Below are 16559 nucleotides of genomic sequence, written 5' to 3' on the forward strand. Positions count from 1 at the left end.
GGGGCCAGATGTGGAATTTGAATATAAGACTGAAAGCGAGAACCCAAGCCAATAGGAAGCGGTCACGTTTTCGACAAAACCCCGCACTAAGCCTATGTAGATCTATTATTTCTGGCGATAAATCTATCTAAAGGCCCAAGAACGTGGTTTTGCTAAAGGTTTTTCTTCGCTATACTATGTGTTTTCTTCGGGATTGCAAAAGCTATATCCCCGATGGCTCTTACCTATCGCCCTATATTAATAGTTTAGAGCTGCCACAATGCGGTTGTATATGCCTTGTACAGTCTGGAATTATGGCGAATCAAGTAAGTCATAGTAATGGAATTGTGCTATGTCAGGAACACTGGTAAAACATAATGTGGTTATTAACAGAGCCAGATAAACCTCTATCGCCACAGTGAAAGGCACCGTTATTGCTATTCCCTTTCGAATCCAGTGATACTCCCAGGGGGCATATACATGTATATATGTGTAAGCTTTTATAAACACCTCGAATTTTATAAGGCGATTAAAGCTAAAAATAAGATAATACCCTATTAGTGTAAATGTGGCCTTGGTCCACAGGTGTTTGAGGATAGCTCTGCGTGCCGTCAGTGTGGTCATGCCATTTGTGAACATTGCGATTATGTCCCTCAGACTTAGCTACAGTATATCTTGATATATAATAGTTATCACTGAGTCGATGATAATCTATTATACCCTAGAATTCGCCTAAGCTATATAACTTACTAGTGTTATTATTCGGCTACTAGGTAATTATAATTTGTTGGTTTAAGGTAATAAGTATATTTACCTCTAGTGAAGGTATAGATAAACAAGCACGATTCTCCAATTCAAAAAAAGAAGAAGAAGAAGAAGAAGAAGAAGAAGAAGAAGAAGAAGAAGAAGAAGAAGAACGAAAGAAAGACTTAAATATAATCTTCCCTTACCGCGGGACGATCTAGGAATAGAAGCCTTGAGTTATTACTCGGTTGAATCAGCTTGCAATCCTGTTCCAAGTCGCGCACAAATGTAGTGATTATTCAAGCCTATATAGAGTAGATTAGTGAAAATCTATCTGAAAATAGAAACTGGGAACCAAAGAGTCTTCAGATTATCTATAAAGTATAGGCGAATGCTCTAAGACCTGCTAAGGTCTCTTTGGGCGATTAATATCAAACATCCTCCTTCGTGTCCTGCCGATCGATTAGCCTAGCCGCAGGTGTGGACTTGTATCCCTTAACATCGGCGCTTTCCAGGAATTTGCGGATCTCAGCTTGCTCTCCATCGCTGAGCTGAACATTGAGAGCATTCCAATTCTGCTCGAGGTACTTGATCTTCTTAGTTCCAGGAATCGGGATCACGTCATCACCCTGTTTTAGAAGCCAGGCAATCGCCAACTGGGACGGTGTACATCCTTTCTTGTCGGCGAATGTCTTGAATTGGGCGACAAGCTCGACATTTTCTTTGAAGTTCTCTTCCTGGAAGCGAGGGAACTCCTTTGCGCGCATGTCTCCTTCACCGCTGATAGACTCCTTGGCCATGAACGCTCCGGTGAGCATGCCTCGTCCAAGCGGAGAAGAGCAGACGATGGCAACGCCGAGTTCCCGGCAAGTTTGGATCAAGTTCCCGCTGGCTTCGGTTTCAACATCCAGCACGAAGGGAGAGTATTCCATTTGGACAGCCGCGACATGCGCGACCTTACAGGCCCGTCGAAGAGTGTTTGAATTGACCTCACACAGTCCAATGTGCTTAATCTTCCCCTCTCTGGTAGTCATTAGATCAATGTCTTGACTTAAGGAGCGGTCTTCTTACGCTTGCAGTTCCGCCATCGCTCGCATAGTCTGCTCGATTGGGGTGGCAGGGTTGACACGATGGGCATAATCTTGTAAGGGTCAGTTCTCGAAATGAAGACAGCCTGCAATCGTCATTTGGGGGGGGAGCTGGTGCACGCACAGAGATCGATGTAATCGACGCCTAGTCTCTGCAGACTCTTCTCGCACGTCTGCTTGCAATACTCGGCTGAGCTATTGATGCCCTTGAACTGGAACTTTTCCAGGTCCATGACGATCCCGAATTTGGACGCCAGGAAGACTTCGTTTCGTTTTCCCGTGCGCTTGAACCATTTGGCGATCAACTCTTGGTTATCGAGGTAGACACTGCGGTGGGTCAGCGCGGTCAGGATTCAAGGACGCTTGAGGCTCACTCAGCGGTGTCCCAGAATCTGGCACCTAATTCAAAGGCCCGGTCCAAGACTTTCAAGCGCTCTTCATCGCCAGGCGGTTTGCCATAGAGACCAGACAAGCCCATCAGCCCGTAACCCAACGCTGGCACGCTGGGACCATCCTTGCCTAGCTGGCGAAGCGGGACCGATTGGACGGACATATTGAAGCAGGGAAGTCAGGAAGATTGGTCGTGGTACGGTGAGAGTGGATGATTGACGAGATGTAGATTCTTCGAAGCATGGAAGCATTATCTATATTTATAGGGAGCGCTCTTCGGTCGAGACCGGCACCAGTCGTGCCCAATTTCGGGTCCCCTCAAACTCCGTGAGGTTGTCAAGTCGTTGATTTGCATTTATGGAAGGCTGAGCAATCCATAAAGTCCGGTCATAGGTAAGTAGACCCCCCGAGAGCCCGCAATGGCAAGCGTTGTCCCATTGTTTTCTTCTTTTTTCTCTCTCTCTACCAGTCGAACGGCTGATATTCCGAGCAGACCAATCAACATGTCTTGTACGACGGCATATAATTAAATAGCTTAGCATAATTAAGCTCAAGAAGTATGGTGTATAACGACCAGTCGTTGACGGACTATATAGTAATTATAGTCACTGTCCAACCAAAATGCTAGATTGCCGAGCCCGCCAATGAGGTTGCCTGCTATCGAGAAAAGCTGGACCATTTGTTCCCAAACCACTTCCGAGCCGGCCAATCGACATCCCGCACCGCGGCGTATATACTTACGTCCCTTTCCCTGCTCTTCGCCTTGCTCGGGCGGGCATCGTGGGACATTCCACGCCTTGGTCATGATGGATCAAAATGGCCGGTCAGATCATCTGGGAATCAACCGTCGGAGACGCCAGGCCCGCGTGAAATCCGGCTGCCGGACCTGCAAGTAAGCAAGTTGCTCCCCATCGCTCGGCAAAGATCGCAGCTCATGCGCCATGTAGGATCCGCAAGGTCAAATGCGATGAAGCCCGTCCAGCTTGTCACCGGTGCGTCTCTACCGGTCGGGTCTGCGATGGCTACGGCATCTGGGGAGGCGGCGACTCATACGGCAACCGCCAGCGCTCCCTGGCATCGCAGCATGGCGGCGTCATGTTGTTGTCTCTCGCCAGCCGTTCAAGGACGGCAGACGAAGGACAACACTTCGAATGGTTTCAGCTGCGGACCGTCACGAAGATGCCCGGATTCTTCGCTCTGCCCTTCTGGAACACGCTCCTCTTCCAGGCGGGCCAGACTGAGCCCGCGATCTGGCATGCCATCATGACCTTGAGCGCCGTCCATCGACGAAAGTTTCTCCATCTCGACAACCAAGATGAGTGCGCCAGGGACGCCATTGATGACCAGGAGCAGTTTATGTTGCGGCATTACACCAAGGCCATTGGCCACCTCCGGTCTCATACCCCCGACAAAAGTAATGGCTCGTCAGTTCGCATCGCGCTGATTGCGTGTGTGGTCTTCGTGTGTCTTGAATATCTGCGTGGGCGCTTTCGAACTGCTGAAACTCATCTCCAAAGTGGATTGAAGATTCTCAGCGAACTGCAGAACCCATCCAGCACGCGCGACAAGGGGATCATCCGCCTGCAGCCGTCTCAAGGAGACGTCGACGATTGGATCGTCGAGGCATTCTCCAAGCTGTACCTCCAGGTCGTTCTATTAAGACAGCGCCATCAGGATCCTTGCATACTCCTGCAAGGCTCTATAACGATGACACAGATCCCCAGATTTCGCTCTTTCGACGAAGCATGGGTACCGATGGAGCGGCTGTTGAGCAAAGTCCTCTATCTGGCCGAGCAATTCCGCCACGCACAGGACCCAGCAGCATCTCTCTCTCACGAGCATCCCTCAACATTAGGCAACTGTCAACGACTCCTTCAGACAGAGCTCGCACAGTGGTTCGCTGCGTATGAAGCATCCAGGCAAGAGCTATGTAGAAAAGATGATGAAGATGAAGAAATCGCCTACCAGATGTTAGGTGCATACCACGCCATGATCACTATCATGGCACAGGCTTGTCAATGGCCGGATGACGAGTCAATCTTCGATCTGTACACCGACCAATTCATCGCTATCATCGATCGACTGATAGTCATATCGAAGATCCGGGCGACCAGATCGCAACCCCAGGCACTACCCGGGCAGGGGCATTACCCGCCCATGTCCAGATCAGTCATCCATATCGGATGGAGTCCACCACTTTACTATACCGCCCTCAAATGTCGCGTCCACCGAATAAGACTCCAAGCGATCAGACTACTGGAATCTTCTTCGCGAAGGGAGGGTATCTGGGACGCGAGCATCACCGCATGTGTGGCGCGGAGGGTAATTCGCACCGAAGAACGGGACTTCTATCGAGATTTGGATACTGCCGACGACTTCGACCTTAATAGTTCTCCGACCCGATGGGGTCTATCACTTCCCACGATCCCCGCTGTCTATCGAATACACGATGTAACCGTGATCCCGCCGGATGGCCGAATGGACACTCTCACGCTGTCCTACAGGCAAGAGACCAGCGCAAGCTGGGAGCTTTGGACGAAGGTATACGACATGTCTTCGCAATGCTGGATAGATTGAGGAGGCGACATGTGATGCAACATTCCTTGCAGCGCGTTGAGCCCTGAGCGATGGTATTTACAGTATATATATATATATATATATATAGTGGCTATGTCTGCGAATCCGCCGCCCTTTAGATCACAAAGGACCATCTAGACAAAAATAAACCGTAATAGTGCCTCCAGTGTTTATGGTAGGGAATCCTTGCACTTGGGAACTTCAAGCATCGGGGCTATAGCTCCTCGTGAGCGGTTCCTTCGACAGAACCATATGACCACGGTAGATACCATCTACAGTGTACCATAGCGTCTGTCTCTAATTGCCACGTGGGTGGCGGGGGGAGCTCAACGGTTTTCTCTTAACCAAATGGTTAATAATAATAATTATTAACTACTGCGTGAACAATTGTAAGCCTAGGATACCATATACGGTATGATAATAATAATAATACCCCAAGTAGAGTACATACCATAGTCTGAAGTCGCTTCATTAACCCCTCAGTTCTCGTGATTAGCCAATTGCTTGTCGGACGGGCGATCGTCGGCGCTAGATCGCAGTTGGGCGCGTAGACAGGCCTAAAATAAAACGAACATCAATGAATGCCCCAGACTCAAGAGTCCCTTGCTGGCCCCTCCCCCACCCGGATTTGCTAGAGCCTAGTGTGCCGCCTAGTGATAGTCACACGGGGCCAGTCGTCAATCAGTCGGCTTGGTCATTGTTCCCCGGCCATGTCATGCGCTGGTTGGCAGCTGCTCCCTCGATGTGACTCAATCGGCCTATCGTCGTCCGTCGGGGCTGGCTGCCTAGCCGATTATCCATGGAAGTGGGAGGGGGAGGAGATGTGAGAAGTGAGAGAGGGAGAGACGGAGAGGGAGAGGGCGCTGGAGTTGGAGCTGGGTTCGATTGGATTGGGTTGGCTTGGTCAATGGATTGGTGAAGGAACAGCGACTATCGAGAGTCAATCAATCGATAGTGGGAAAGACCAAAAAAAAAAGGAGGAAAACGGATTGAGTTGAATTGGATTGAATTGGGTTGACTGATTAACTGATTGATTGATTGATTGATTGACTGACTGGCTGACTGGCTGGCTGACGGACTGACTGCTAGTTAACAAACGCGCAAGAGAAAGAATTCGTTTCAAGATACGAATGGCTTCACCACCAGAAGGCTGTGCTGCTACTTAGCAATCTTTGGCCCAACCCGATGAGAAACGCAGCAGCCTGAAACCAGTCATCCATCCATCCATCCTTTTGTCTCTCTCTCTCTCTCTCTCTCTCTCTCTCTCTACGCGCCCCGCTCCCCCCTCCATCCATCACAGCCTTCTTACTCAGTAGTATCACTCACTCATTGTCAGCTGCAAAAGAGATACCCAATACCTACTTATTGGCACCATTCCCCCAGACCCCTTTCGGACTGTCTCTCTCCCCCCTTTTTCTTTCCCTTTTCTTTTCGCACTGCCGTTTCTTCTTGCAAGAACACTCCTTCTTGGAATCAATCAATCAATTTGATTAATCCATCAATCGATTAATCAATCAGTCAGTCGCTCTGCCGGCGGAGGCTGCAACACATCAACTCTCTCACCGCAACCATTCCTCCCCCTCCCCGCATCTCCTAACTTATCTACCCGCCTGTGATTCATCCTGCGACAAGGACCCCACGTTCCTGGGTTGCCCATCATCATCATCATCATCATCATCATCATCATCATCATCACTCTTCTCTCTCTACCTATCTCTCTCTGTCTCCCTCTCTCTCTTGCTGGTCTCGGATATACCAAGAGGAATTAATTGCACTCGAACACTTTCCACCGGGCCAAATTGCTTTATCGGCCATTGTCAGCCTTATCGCCGAGGGGAACACCACCGCATCGCCCGTATCGCCACACCAGACAACACAAAGAAGCTGCCCTGACAAATCATCTTCACGTGCGATTTGCCAGCGTTCTGGACCAACTTCCATTAACTTCCACATCGCCTTGCGCCTCCAGGCATCGTCATTCATCGCCTTCAGCAATATATCTTTGCGCTGACACTTGATCATCTCAATTCATCCATCCTCCCCCGCTCTCCTCCCCCTCAATCCTGGTCTGAACTGTGCCATCTTCGCGATATCGCCCGGTGATGACTGCACCTGCTGCCGTTTCACCGTTTGGACAACACCAGAGGACCATCATGAATAATCTACCATCGGTTTCCAGCCTGATGTCTCCTCCAGAGGCGAAGCCCTACGACAGTTTCCAGTCGACATTCTCACCATATACCATGTCTCAAGACGCATCTCTCCACCAGGAGGTCAAACTCCCTCCAATTTCCGCTGAGCGCAAGCGTGCTCAATCTGAAGTCGATCTGCCATCGCCACCCGTCACTCCCTACACAGGCAACAAGAAGAGAAAGTCGAATACATCAGAACATTTCGAAAAGGAGGTGGCCGTCGGCTCATCCAGAGATCCCGTACTATTTCCTCGCAATGACTCGATCGTCGATGTCGCCACCGACGAGCCTCTCTTTGAACCGGTACTCGCCCCAGCGGCTGAGGCGCTGGTGGATGAGCATATCAATTCTCACATGGCACGGTTCGAGAACAAGGTGAACAAGCCAACTCGAGATGAATATCTTCTTGCATTGTCATGTGTGCCCATCGTTTCGACTGTCTACAATCGCAATCCTGCCGCTTGGGCAAGGCGAGAGCGGGAAACTCTGGAGCAACAGCTGGCCATGATGAACAGATATCGTCCCGAATCGACCCAGACCAAATTGAAGAAAATCGCACCAGCCCCGACGAAGAGGAATCAACCGAGTCAGGCCCGACCTAACCGGACGCCGCGTGTAAAGCGCACACCGAGATCGACGCCCAAGCAGAATGCGCTGGATTCTTTTGATGTGCCACCTTCCGCCCCCTCAAGAGCGCCTCGTGTCATTGGAACAAACAGAGACGATACAGACTACGCATCATTGAAGGATTATTCTCCTCCAATCGAGACGCTCGGTGGCAACACCAAAGCGCTGAAGGCGGATTGGAAAGGCCAGATGCTCGACCTTAGCAATGACCCAGATCGTCACGCTCTCAATCCAGCTGAAATTAATCTGGCTGCCACTCTACGTCTCTCATGCGCGACGTATCTCTGCAGCAAGCGTCGCATCTTCGAGGCTCGTGTCAGAGCTCTCAACATTGGAAAAGAGTTTCGAAAGACGGATGCGCAGCAAGCGTGCAAGATAGATGTCAACAAGGCCAGCAAGCTCTGGACCGCATACGATAGAGTAGGCTGGTTTAAACCTGAGCATTTTGAGAAGTACCGCAAGTGAGACTGCTGGTCTACCGTCCACGATCTATGTGCTTCATCACAGATATCTATGTCGGCATGCATGTCCTATTCATTGATTGGTGACCTCGCCGACCTTTGCCCTTTCGCAACGGTATCGATCCTGGCTTTATTATCGTGGTATAGCAGGCCTATGCCCATCATAACTCGCAGTTTTGTACGACGGGAAGGCGGTGGCAAGGCAAGGGTGGCGATCAAGGTTGCAGAGAGTTGATCATCTCGCCCATCGCTGCAGGCGTTCTGTTTCGTTTTCAGTCTATTACCCAAACATGGGATTCTGTTTTCTTTCGGGCTTCGTTTCCCGCAGACGGTTGCATCATGGACACTCGGGGTTTGGCGCTTGGTCTTGATTTTACAGGAGAATCAGAATGAGTAACTTGGGTCTCCTTTTTCTTTTTTTTTTCTACATCTGCTTTTGCTCATACGGATATTCGTCGGTTTTTGCGCACCCAGCATTATGGAATGGTACACATGCCCAATACCCCCGTTTACAGACACTTCTGTTCATAGAATGAGAATGAATTGCTTTGAAAGACATCACCATCAAGCCGTCGATCCAAGTAGATCCGACCATAGTCTCTCGTTCGAAGACCTTTGAGTGGGTTTGTTGTAGGTGGTGCGCTACTCCTTTCTGTAGCAAACATGATGCACGCGGAACCCTGGTAGGGACTCTATACTTAGGAACAAGGCCAGATACACGGCCGTTGGCGCTTAATCTGCAGTGGGGATCGTGTAAGTATGTAGTAACAGGGATAGTTTGCTGACTCTAATCTCTCTATCGTTACCGTCGCCTAGTTTCGGGCCCCCACCGCGTCACGTACGTCCGAGCTCGGATGCGCCCATGGAACAGCTGCGATCTTCGTGACCTCGAGGCTTTTGAACGAACTAATTAAATATCATCTGCTGCGGTTTTCAACTTCGTTCTGCTTTACGATGACTGCCGTCGTCCGTCCGAGGCCTCGAGTGTCTGCCTAGCCTCAAAGGAGCGCCGGAGCCATGGCGAGAATCAAACACGGGGTATTCTCCTGGGAGGATGTATTGGCGCAACGATATCAGAGTAAGTGAGGTCTGTTCTCAGCACTAAATCCCATCCCTATCAGAGCTATCGTAGCATGGCTTTGGTGGTCTTGTGATGCCATCCATCCCTGACATGTATGGAGAAAGATCTCTCTGCACTCATATACTATACGTGATGTATTCAAAACAGACATGTTCAATGTATTATTCTCCTATAGAATTGAAGTTACTAACACGGGGAGTGAAGGTAATAAACCATCCGCCCTACCCAAACCGAGAAGACGCACACTTGCTGGTCAAGAGCACCCCGAGGAATCTCCGCAGTCCGATACGGAATCAGGAACACCGACGCAAGATGCATCTTTGCTCTTGACGAGACTTTCTCCGGAAGTTCGATTAATCATATGGGAGCAAGTTCTGGGCGGAAGACGTCTGCATATCATCCAAAAATGCCGTAGGCGACTCTGTCACGTTAGCTGTCCGCTTCGTGAGTCCTGCGACATCTGTCGCGGCGGCCTCGCACAGCCTGCGAAGGATTGCGAGGTCCCACACGACTGGGATCTGCTGTCATTACCAATGACATGCAAACAAATGTGCGTTGAACCGGTTCTAGGTGTTCCTTGATTGTCGCCTTGAGGATATGTTCCCGCTATTCCCAGCGGCTTGGATCTGACTTGAAAACTAGTTATCACGAGTCCATACATATGGTGTACTCGTTGAATACGTTTGAGTTCAGCAACACTTGGTCTCTTACGTACCTGCGTCCTACCGTCCCGCAGGAGCGGTGGGACGAGATTCGCGCGGTGGAACTGAAATGGGCTTTCCCTGGCCACTGGCTTCCCAGTAAAGATCCCGTGAAGACTATCTACGTCTCCGCCGGTCGTCAGCAGTGGCTAGACACGTGCAAGGCTATTACCAAGATGAAGAACCTCCAAGCGTTTACCCTCTCTCTGACGGGGAACTGGTTCAGTGAGCCCGTGGAGAAGATCCCGGTCTTTCTTGAACCACTGAGGGATCTGAAACTGAAACAGCGCTGGAATGTGCAGCTTCCGGAACAGCCGTATTACATCAATGAGATCTCAGAGCTGAACGATACCATGCGAAAGAGAGGCGTTGATTGCTCGATACAGATCGCGTGATGTGATGCAGTTGAACCAAAGCTGATTTCCGTGACTTGATCTGACAGCAATTTGAATAGAACCAAAGCCTGCCCACGAAGCTTTGGTGTTTGGACGCATTTGAGATAGACATGTGTTAAGGGCGTCTGGGTTAGATGCAACCATTTGCTTATTTTGCTATAGCGCCTCACAATAGATATGTTTGGAACTTTACAGCATGGGTGGTTAACTAATCTAATGTAGTTTCGAGAAACAGCTTATTCCGACCCAACTCAGAAAGGAAAACAGTGTCGAGAATAAATCCGCTGTCTCGAGAGGTCTAGTCGGCCACGCCTGCCATAAGAGCAACGTGCGCTCGACAAAAGAAGTATTCTTTCTCAGACTGTCTTGTTTTCGTTCGAGTTCCGAGCGCATAAAGTGCATCATCGTCTGGACATTCATCATATTCACGGAAGCATTGGGTCTATCCCTTCTACCATATCACCAGCAGCGATTTCCATTCAGTCCAGTCAGACCGGGGCTGGTCTGTATAATCTGCACCTTCCGGGTCAATTATCCAGCACCTGTCCGTGTTCTCGTCCCAGATAATGTTTGTATCGTGTACAAGACCATAGGAGTAAATTCCCGAATAGCCTTCCCAGGTGCATCCCGAACCCCGTCTCTTCTCCGGAGATCGAATGTATTCCAATCATCCAGATTTGTTCCAGGAGTCTTTTCTATTTGAAACGATCGTCATACAGCCTTCGAACATGTTAATTACCTCTTTGGCCTTGAGCCTCATGGCCAATATAACGCGGTGTGCATGTGGGGCTCTACGTATTCTGGAACATTTCCAATTCACGAGTAGACCAGATGCTAGGGACGATTGATTCATAGATATAAAAATAAACTTATCGCGTTGAGAAAGATAATCGGGACCTGGCACGAGTTAAGCACATCCAAGCAGCACGGGGAAACGACTACGATCATTGACGGTCCGATCCGCTGTCCTTGCGCATTGATCTGAACTGGAATGTGAATCTCTCCGCCTGTTGAGAAGGATCATTTTGACCTTCTTGAAATGGCTAGTTCTGGGCGGGTCTGGAGCCGATAAGATAATGCGGAGGAACAATGGCACAAGCGACGAAGTACACTAGAGTACCTAAATACAAGAAGCCACTCCATCGCCTTCGTTGGCATCTCTTGATCTTCTCTGTCGTCTTGCATCTTGAAATAGTCACCATGGGCCTTCCCGATCTCCCTGTGAAGTTGCCTCACAAGGCCCTTCGCAGCCGGCTATTACTTCCATACCTGCTATTGATAGCAGTGGCTTTTCTGTACTGGAGAGCATTGGGAACGCATAGAATAATCGACCTCATTACCTCCGGCTCACAATTATCGCAGGTTGATTGGAATCTCCTGGACGCGGGTCTAACCAGATGTGCAGTGTTGAGAGCACCTCCTCCACAGTATACATTTCCTGTGTCAGCGGATCGCGAGAATCCTCGCTGGAGCTCTCTCAGTGGACAATCAAAGCCAGTGCTTCTTCGAAATGCGACATTGTTTGATGGAGATTCGTTTCAAGAATCAGTTGACATCCTCTTCGAAAGAGGTGTGGTCCGCAAAATCACCAGTACTGCTTCTGCACAGCATATCGAAGGCGCAATCGTGCAGGAGCTGAACGGGCTCATTGTGACTCCCGGACTTGTCGATATGCACTCCCATCATCTCGTTGGGAGCTGGCCGAGCTTTCAAGCAACTGACGATATCAATGAAATACATCCCTCCACCGGGCCCCTGACACCTTTTGTTCGGGCCTTGGACTCCATAAAGGCCTACGATCCCGCCACTACTGTCATTGCATCTGGAGGGGTGACGTCGTCACTGATTCTTCCCGGATCAGCGAATATCATGGGCGGAGAAGCTGTGATTGTCAAGAACTTTCTGAAAGCCGGTGACCATGGAGAAGAGAATGTGGAAGAGTTGCTTTTGGAGCATGGCGTCCCCAAAGACAGAAGACGAAGATATATGAAAATGGCTTGTGGCGAGAATCCTAGACGAGTATATGGCCATACCCGCATGGGAAATGCATGGATTCTCCGAGAGCACCTGGCGCGCGCCAAGGATCTGCGGGATAGACAAGACACCTGGTGTCTCTCTGCCGCTGCGGCCAAAGAGAGTGGTGATTTAGCTGCTATATCATCTCTTGTGGGGCCCGGCCCTGATGGACATCGAGGCCTCCCAGAAGAATTGGAATTGGACTCTACTGTGGGAATCTTGAGGGGCCAAGTTGGAGTTAACATACATTGTTATGAGCCCGAGGATATGGAAGACATGATCTTGCATAGCGAGGAGTTTGGATTCCGGATTCAGGCATTCCATCATTCGCTAAGTTCATGGAAAGTACCGGAGCTGATCAAGGCTAGTGGACAGTATGTGGAATCAACACTGCTTTTCAAAAAGAAGACGCTTTTTAACAAATATCACAGAAATATAACCATCGCGACATTTGCAGACTTCGGATTGTACAAAGTCGAGGGTTACGAATCTAACTTACAAGCTGGCAAGATACTTCACGAGCATGGCATACCCGTGGCATACAAATCAGTAAGATTATAGCGCTATCTTCTATCTTCAGCACTGAGATACTGACTGAAGAAAAGGACCATGTTGGAGAAGGCACGAATGCCAAATACCTATTGTACGTGTGTGCATCTATGCTCTACTGAATTCCTATGCTGATATATATCTGCAGATCTCAAGCCGCCACTGCACACTCGTTCGGCCTCCCCGAGTTGGCTGCGCTACGCTCTGTGACGAGTGTACCAGCAAAATCACTGGGCGTCGACCACCGCATCGGTCATGTCAGACCGGGCTATGATGCTGACCTTGTCATTTGGGACTCGCATCCGCTCTCAGTGGGAGCCACTCCGTTGCAAGTGTACATTGACGGCAGACCAACTCTTTCTACGGAACGGCTTCAATCAGTAAATACTTATACTGGGAAGCCAAATATGCGCCTCGACCCCCCAAAAGGAGTTGACCAGCTCTGCTCGCGAATCAAGAACTCGCAAAACGTGCTGATCACAGGAATCAGCAAGTCATATTTAGACTTACCACACCCAAAAGCCCCATCGGGCGAAGGTCTTGCCATTGCTATTAATTCCGGAAAGATAACTTGTCTAGGTAAGTACGATGAATGTATCTCTACCACGACCCCGAGCAGCAACGTCATTGCTCTTCAAGACGGACATGTGCTTCCAGGTCTGACGGCTTTCTCCACTACCCTGGGTCTTGTTGAGATACCATCCGAGAAGAGCACCAGCGACGGACCTGTGAGTCCAAAGCTGGATCCGCTGAACCCTGAGAACGTCGTTTATGCCAAATATGGTGTCCATCCTGAGGGCAGGGCTTTCGATCGAGCACGCATTGGCGGAGTGACAAGAGCAGTTACAGCACCGATCCCCGACGGGTTTCTGAGTGGAGTGAGCGTGGGTATCAAAACCGGTCAAAATAGGAGTATTCTGGATGGCGGAATCTTTCAAGATGACGTAGCGCTGCATTTCGTGGTCAGTCAAGAATCGAAAGGTATCCACAATTCAAATCTGACTACCTTTCCTTGGAAGTTGAGGCTTACAGTAATATTCACGACAGGATCTGAAGACACACCCACCGTATCGACTGCAATCGCGCAACTTCGCAAGATCCTATTCGAAAACAAAGGGAAAGATACCATCTACGGAAAAGCCGCAAATGGTGAAATTCCCGTTGTTATACACAGCCAGAACAAGGTACTGTACATACCATATCCCAGCCCCTATTAAGTATACAACCTTAAACTAAATCTCTCCTACTAGCATGACATATTACAGCTCGTGAAGCTGAAGAGAGACCATGGAGCAGTCAAGATAGTGATTTACGGAGCAAGCGAGGCTCCATCTGTAAAGATCCATAGCATTCACTACCAATAATAGTCAAAACACACTGACACAACACATGAACAGGTCGCAAAAGAACTCGCTGCGGCCGACATCCCGCTCATATTCACCGCCGCACACGGAGCGCCTGATACATGGGAGAAGAAGGACACATTGACTGGACCTCCACTCACAGAGTCTCCAATCAAAGTCCTCTCAGAAGCAAACGTGACTTTCGGTCTTGCTTTTCCTCCTGAAAGTATGTACAGTACATATATTCCCCCCATACTCTGTTTTTCGGTCAATTAACTTCCGAACTAATGTTTGTATCAGGCGACTGGCACCTTCACAGTCTCGGAATCGAAGCATCATGGGCCGCTAAAGATGCTGGACTCTCCTCCCAAACTGCTGTGAATCTGGTATCGCGGAATATCGAACACATTCTCGACATCCCCGTCTCGAGAGACTTTGTCATTTACGAGGGTAATCCGCTTGAATACGGAGCTAATGTGGTGTTGTCGGTGGATGGGGATGATGGGAGTATTACTACTTGTTGGCCTGAGGCGCAGTGAGAGGGGACGAGAGTCGTCGAATAATGAGAGAAATGCACCAAAATCATAAGAGATGGATTATCTTGCATATATTATATGAGCGTTGGCCGTCTGTTTAGATTGCTATATCTTTACTTATACCAGACAGTACGGACTCACGGAGGAGATCAAAGTAGATATCCCTAACTGGTTAAGCAGAGTAGAGGGAGTCAGTAGTAGGCTAAAACAACTAACTACCTAGGTAGTTAAACTTGGAGTTCTAACTCAAAAAACTCAGGTGCGCTCTATCTAACTAATACACGGATAGAGTAGTTATCTACAGAGTATAAACTCACTAGTTAGCCATGCCACTAACTACTACATACAGTAGTTAGGTATGTAACTGTACTTAAATAAAAAACTAACGAATCTAAAATTAGATTTTATCTATCTAGTAAGCTAGATTCTGCTAGCTTATCCACGCACGGACTAAGTATACCATAAATAAGCCTTTAATATACGTACATAGAAACTTGAAACAAAAAATCTAAGTAACAAACGCTCGAGATTTAGCGGTGCAACGACGACAGAAAAAAAGAAAGAAAGAAAAAGGGCCCCAAACCGCAAGATTTATATATAAGGTTTTTACTATTCCTTTCAAGTAATAATAATTTAAAGGAGCCGGGGGGAGTAGTATATACTCTACACTAGAATTACTAGGTTAGTAGGTTGGGGCTTAACTAACATTGAACGATAAACAATTACCTAAATAATCGAATTAATCGAATCGCTAAAACTAGAGTCCTCGATAACTAACTATACCCTAGTTAAACGATGCATAAATAATATTCTTATAGCTTCGTCTCTTTCTTAACCGGCTATGTTATACTCTACATATTATAATAATATTCTGATTCTGCTAAATCGGGCAAAGAAAAAAGCGACCTAGTTAATTAGTTTACTACTGTAGCCAAAAATAAGAACTAAGATATCTTAAACTGTTTAAGGGCTAAATCCAAATCTAGTCTAAATCTAATGCATATTGAATAATCTATACAATACTTATCTTCTTATACAGGATAAGAATAGGCCCATTTATAGAATACTAGCTAGTTTAGAATTTTTCTTAATGTAAAGAGCTAGGGTAAGAAAGCTCTTTATCGGAGGTAACTAGTCGAATTAGTTAAACAGAATATGAGATAAGAGGTAGAGACACAGGCAAGTAGCCGTCTATATATAGTAGAGTTAAAGGTTAGGTTTAGTAGTAATTAGAATAAATTACTAATCCCTAACTTCTATTCTTTTAGGGATTATTTATCTGTCTATCTGTTTTATTAAGTTATTTAAATAACCTAGTCTTAATAGTTCTATCTATAACTAGCTGATTTAACTATTATATATAGATTTAATTATCTTATTATCCTTTATTATTTATCCTAAGTTATTTATTCTAGGTCTTAGCAGGTCTAGATTAAGTATTATAGCCCTAGTTTATAATAATATCCCCCCTTATTAAAAGGCTTATCTTAAGCTATATAAAGTTTATTATATAGGTTTAAATATTTAGGTATAGCTATAATAACAGTAATAAGTTACTGTTAAGATATACTTATTATATAAATTTATCTAATATTAGCTTTATTTTAATATTTTTATTTAAGAGATTAAGAGTATTTCTATTTTTTAATAATTAACTTCTATCCTCCTATCTATATATTAAGTTATTCTTTTCCTATTTCTATAGCTTATTTAATATTATTTTTAATAGTTTAAATATAGAAATAGCTAATAGTTATACAGATATATTAAAAATAGGATTTTTAAATTATTTTCTTTATAGGTCCTATATATATGCTTAATATAAGTTATAATCCTTTAGATTTATATAATAGTGCTAATTAATATAATAATACCTCTTA

General features: G+C 47.2%; 6 protein-coding genes across 6 annotated transcripts; 4 read left to right on the forward strand and 2 right to left on the reverse strand.

Moving 5' to 3' along the window:
- Positions 1–74: 74 nt before the first annotated feature.
- On the reverse strand, positions 75–819 carry C8Q69DRAFT_467887 (hypothetical protein). Its single transcript, XM_028630660.1, has one exon. It carries the CDS (start codon positions 616–618, stop codon positions 292–294), a length of 327 nt encoding a protein of 108 aa, XP_028484475.1. The 5' UTR covers positions 619–819; the 3' UTR covers positions 75–291.
- Positions 778–2557, reverse strand: C8Q69DRAFT_271504 (NADP-dependent oxidoreductase domain-containing protein). Its single transcript, XM_028626796.1, has 4 exons — positions 2186–2557; positions 1936–2138; positions 1795–1864; positions 778–1746 (listed from the first exon to the last, which is right to left on the reverse strand). The coding sequence occupies exons 1-4, from the start codon at positions 2362–2364 to the stop codon at positions 1155–1157; spliced, it is 1044 nt and encodes a 347-aa protein (XP_028484476.1). The 5' UTR covers positions 2365–2557; the 3' UTR covers positions 778–1154.
- Positions 2558–3007: 450 nt separating this feature from the next.
- C8Q69DRAFT_402804 (hypothetical protein) lies at positions 3008–4778 on the forward strand (the record flags this gene model as incomplete). Its single annotated transcript, XM_028627974.1, has 2 exons — positions 3008–3093; positions 3149–4778. The coding sequence occupies 2 exons, from the start codon at positions 3008–3010 to the stop codon at positions 4776–4778; spliced, it is 1716 nt and encodes a 571-aa protein (XP_028484477.1).
- A 2102-nt stretch (positions 4779–6880) lies between these two features.
- On the forward strand, positions 6881–8062 carry C8Q69DRAFT_402979 (putative SWIRM domain protein Fun19; the record flags this gene model as incomplete). Its single annotated transcript, XM_028627980.1, has 1 exon — positions 6881–8062. The coding sequence occupies one exon, from the start codon at positions 6881–6883 to the stop codon at positions 8060–8062; it is 1182 nt and encodes a 393-aa protein (XP_028484478.1).
- Positions 8063–8899: 837 nt separating this feature from the next.
- On the forward strand, positions 8900–10342 carry C8Q69DRAFT_271487 (hypothetical protein). Its single transcript, XM_028626795.1, has 3 exons — positions 8900–9136; positions 9344–9689; positions 9782–10342. Exons 1-3 carry the CDS (start codon positions 9076–9078, stop codon positions 10233–10235), a joined length of 861 nt encoding a protein of 286 aa, XP_028484479.1. The 5' UTR covers positions 8900–9075; the 3' UTR covers positions 10236–10342.
- A 1093-nt stretch (positions 10343–11435) lies between these two features.
- C8Q69DRAFT_507221 (hypothetical protein) lies at positions 11436–14682 on the forward strand (the record flags this gene model as incomplete). Its single annotated transcript, XM_028632865.1, has 8 exons — positions 11436–12625; positions 12683–12800; positions 12857–12894; positions 12949–13781; positions 13848–13984; positions 14051–14134; positions 14198–14369; positions 14444–14682. The coding sequence occupies 8 exons, from the start codon at positions 11436–11438 to the stop codon at positions 14680–14682; spliced, it is 2811 nt and encodes a 936-aa protein (XP_028484480.1).
- Positions 14683–16559: the final 1877 nt, after the last annotated feature.

Source organism: Paecilomyces variotii, assembly GCF_004022145.1.
Source record: "Paecilomyces variotii strain CBS 101075 chromosome Unknown C8Q69scaffold_6, whole genome shotgun sequence".
NCBI classification, from domain to species: Eukaryota; Fungi; Ascomycota; class Eurotiomycetes; order Eurotiales; family Thermoascaceae; genus Paecilomyces; species Paecilomyces variotii.

Bases quoted from the DNA above. Each gene is read 5' to 3' on its own strand.
- C8Q69DRAFT_467887 (XM_028630660.1), bottom strand. From the start codon at position 618: ATGTTCACAAATGGCATGACCACACTGACGGCACGCAGAGCTATCCTC.
- C8Q69DRAFT_271487 (XM_028626795.1), top strand. From the start codon at position 9,076: ATGGCGAGAATCAAACACGGGGTATTCTCCTGGGAGGATGTATTGGCG. The intron at 9,137-9,343 runs GTAAGTGAGGTC...CGGGGAGTGAAG, and splicing joins ATTGGCGCAACGATATCAGA to GTAATAAACCATCCGCCCTA. The intron at 9,690-9,781 runs GTGCGTTGAACC...CTTGAAAACTAG, and splicing joins CCAATGACATGCAAACAAAT to TTATCACGAGTCCATACATA.
- C8Q69DRAFT_271504 (XM_028626796.1), bottom strand. From the start codon at position 2,364: ATGTCCGTCCAATCGGTCCCGCTTCGCCAGCTAGGCAAGGATGGTCCC. The intron at 2,139-2,185 runs GTGAGCCTCAAG...GACCCACCGCAG, and splicing joins AGATTCTGGGACACCGCTGA to TGTCTACCTCGATAACCAAG. The intron at 1,865-1,935 runs GTGCGTGCACCA...GACCCTTACAAG, and splicing joins CGTCGATTACATCGATCTCT to ATTATGCCCATCGTGTCAAC.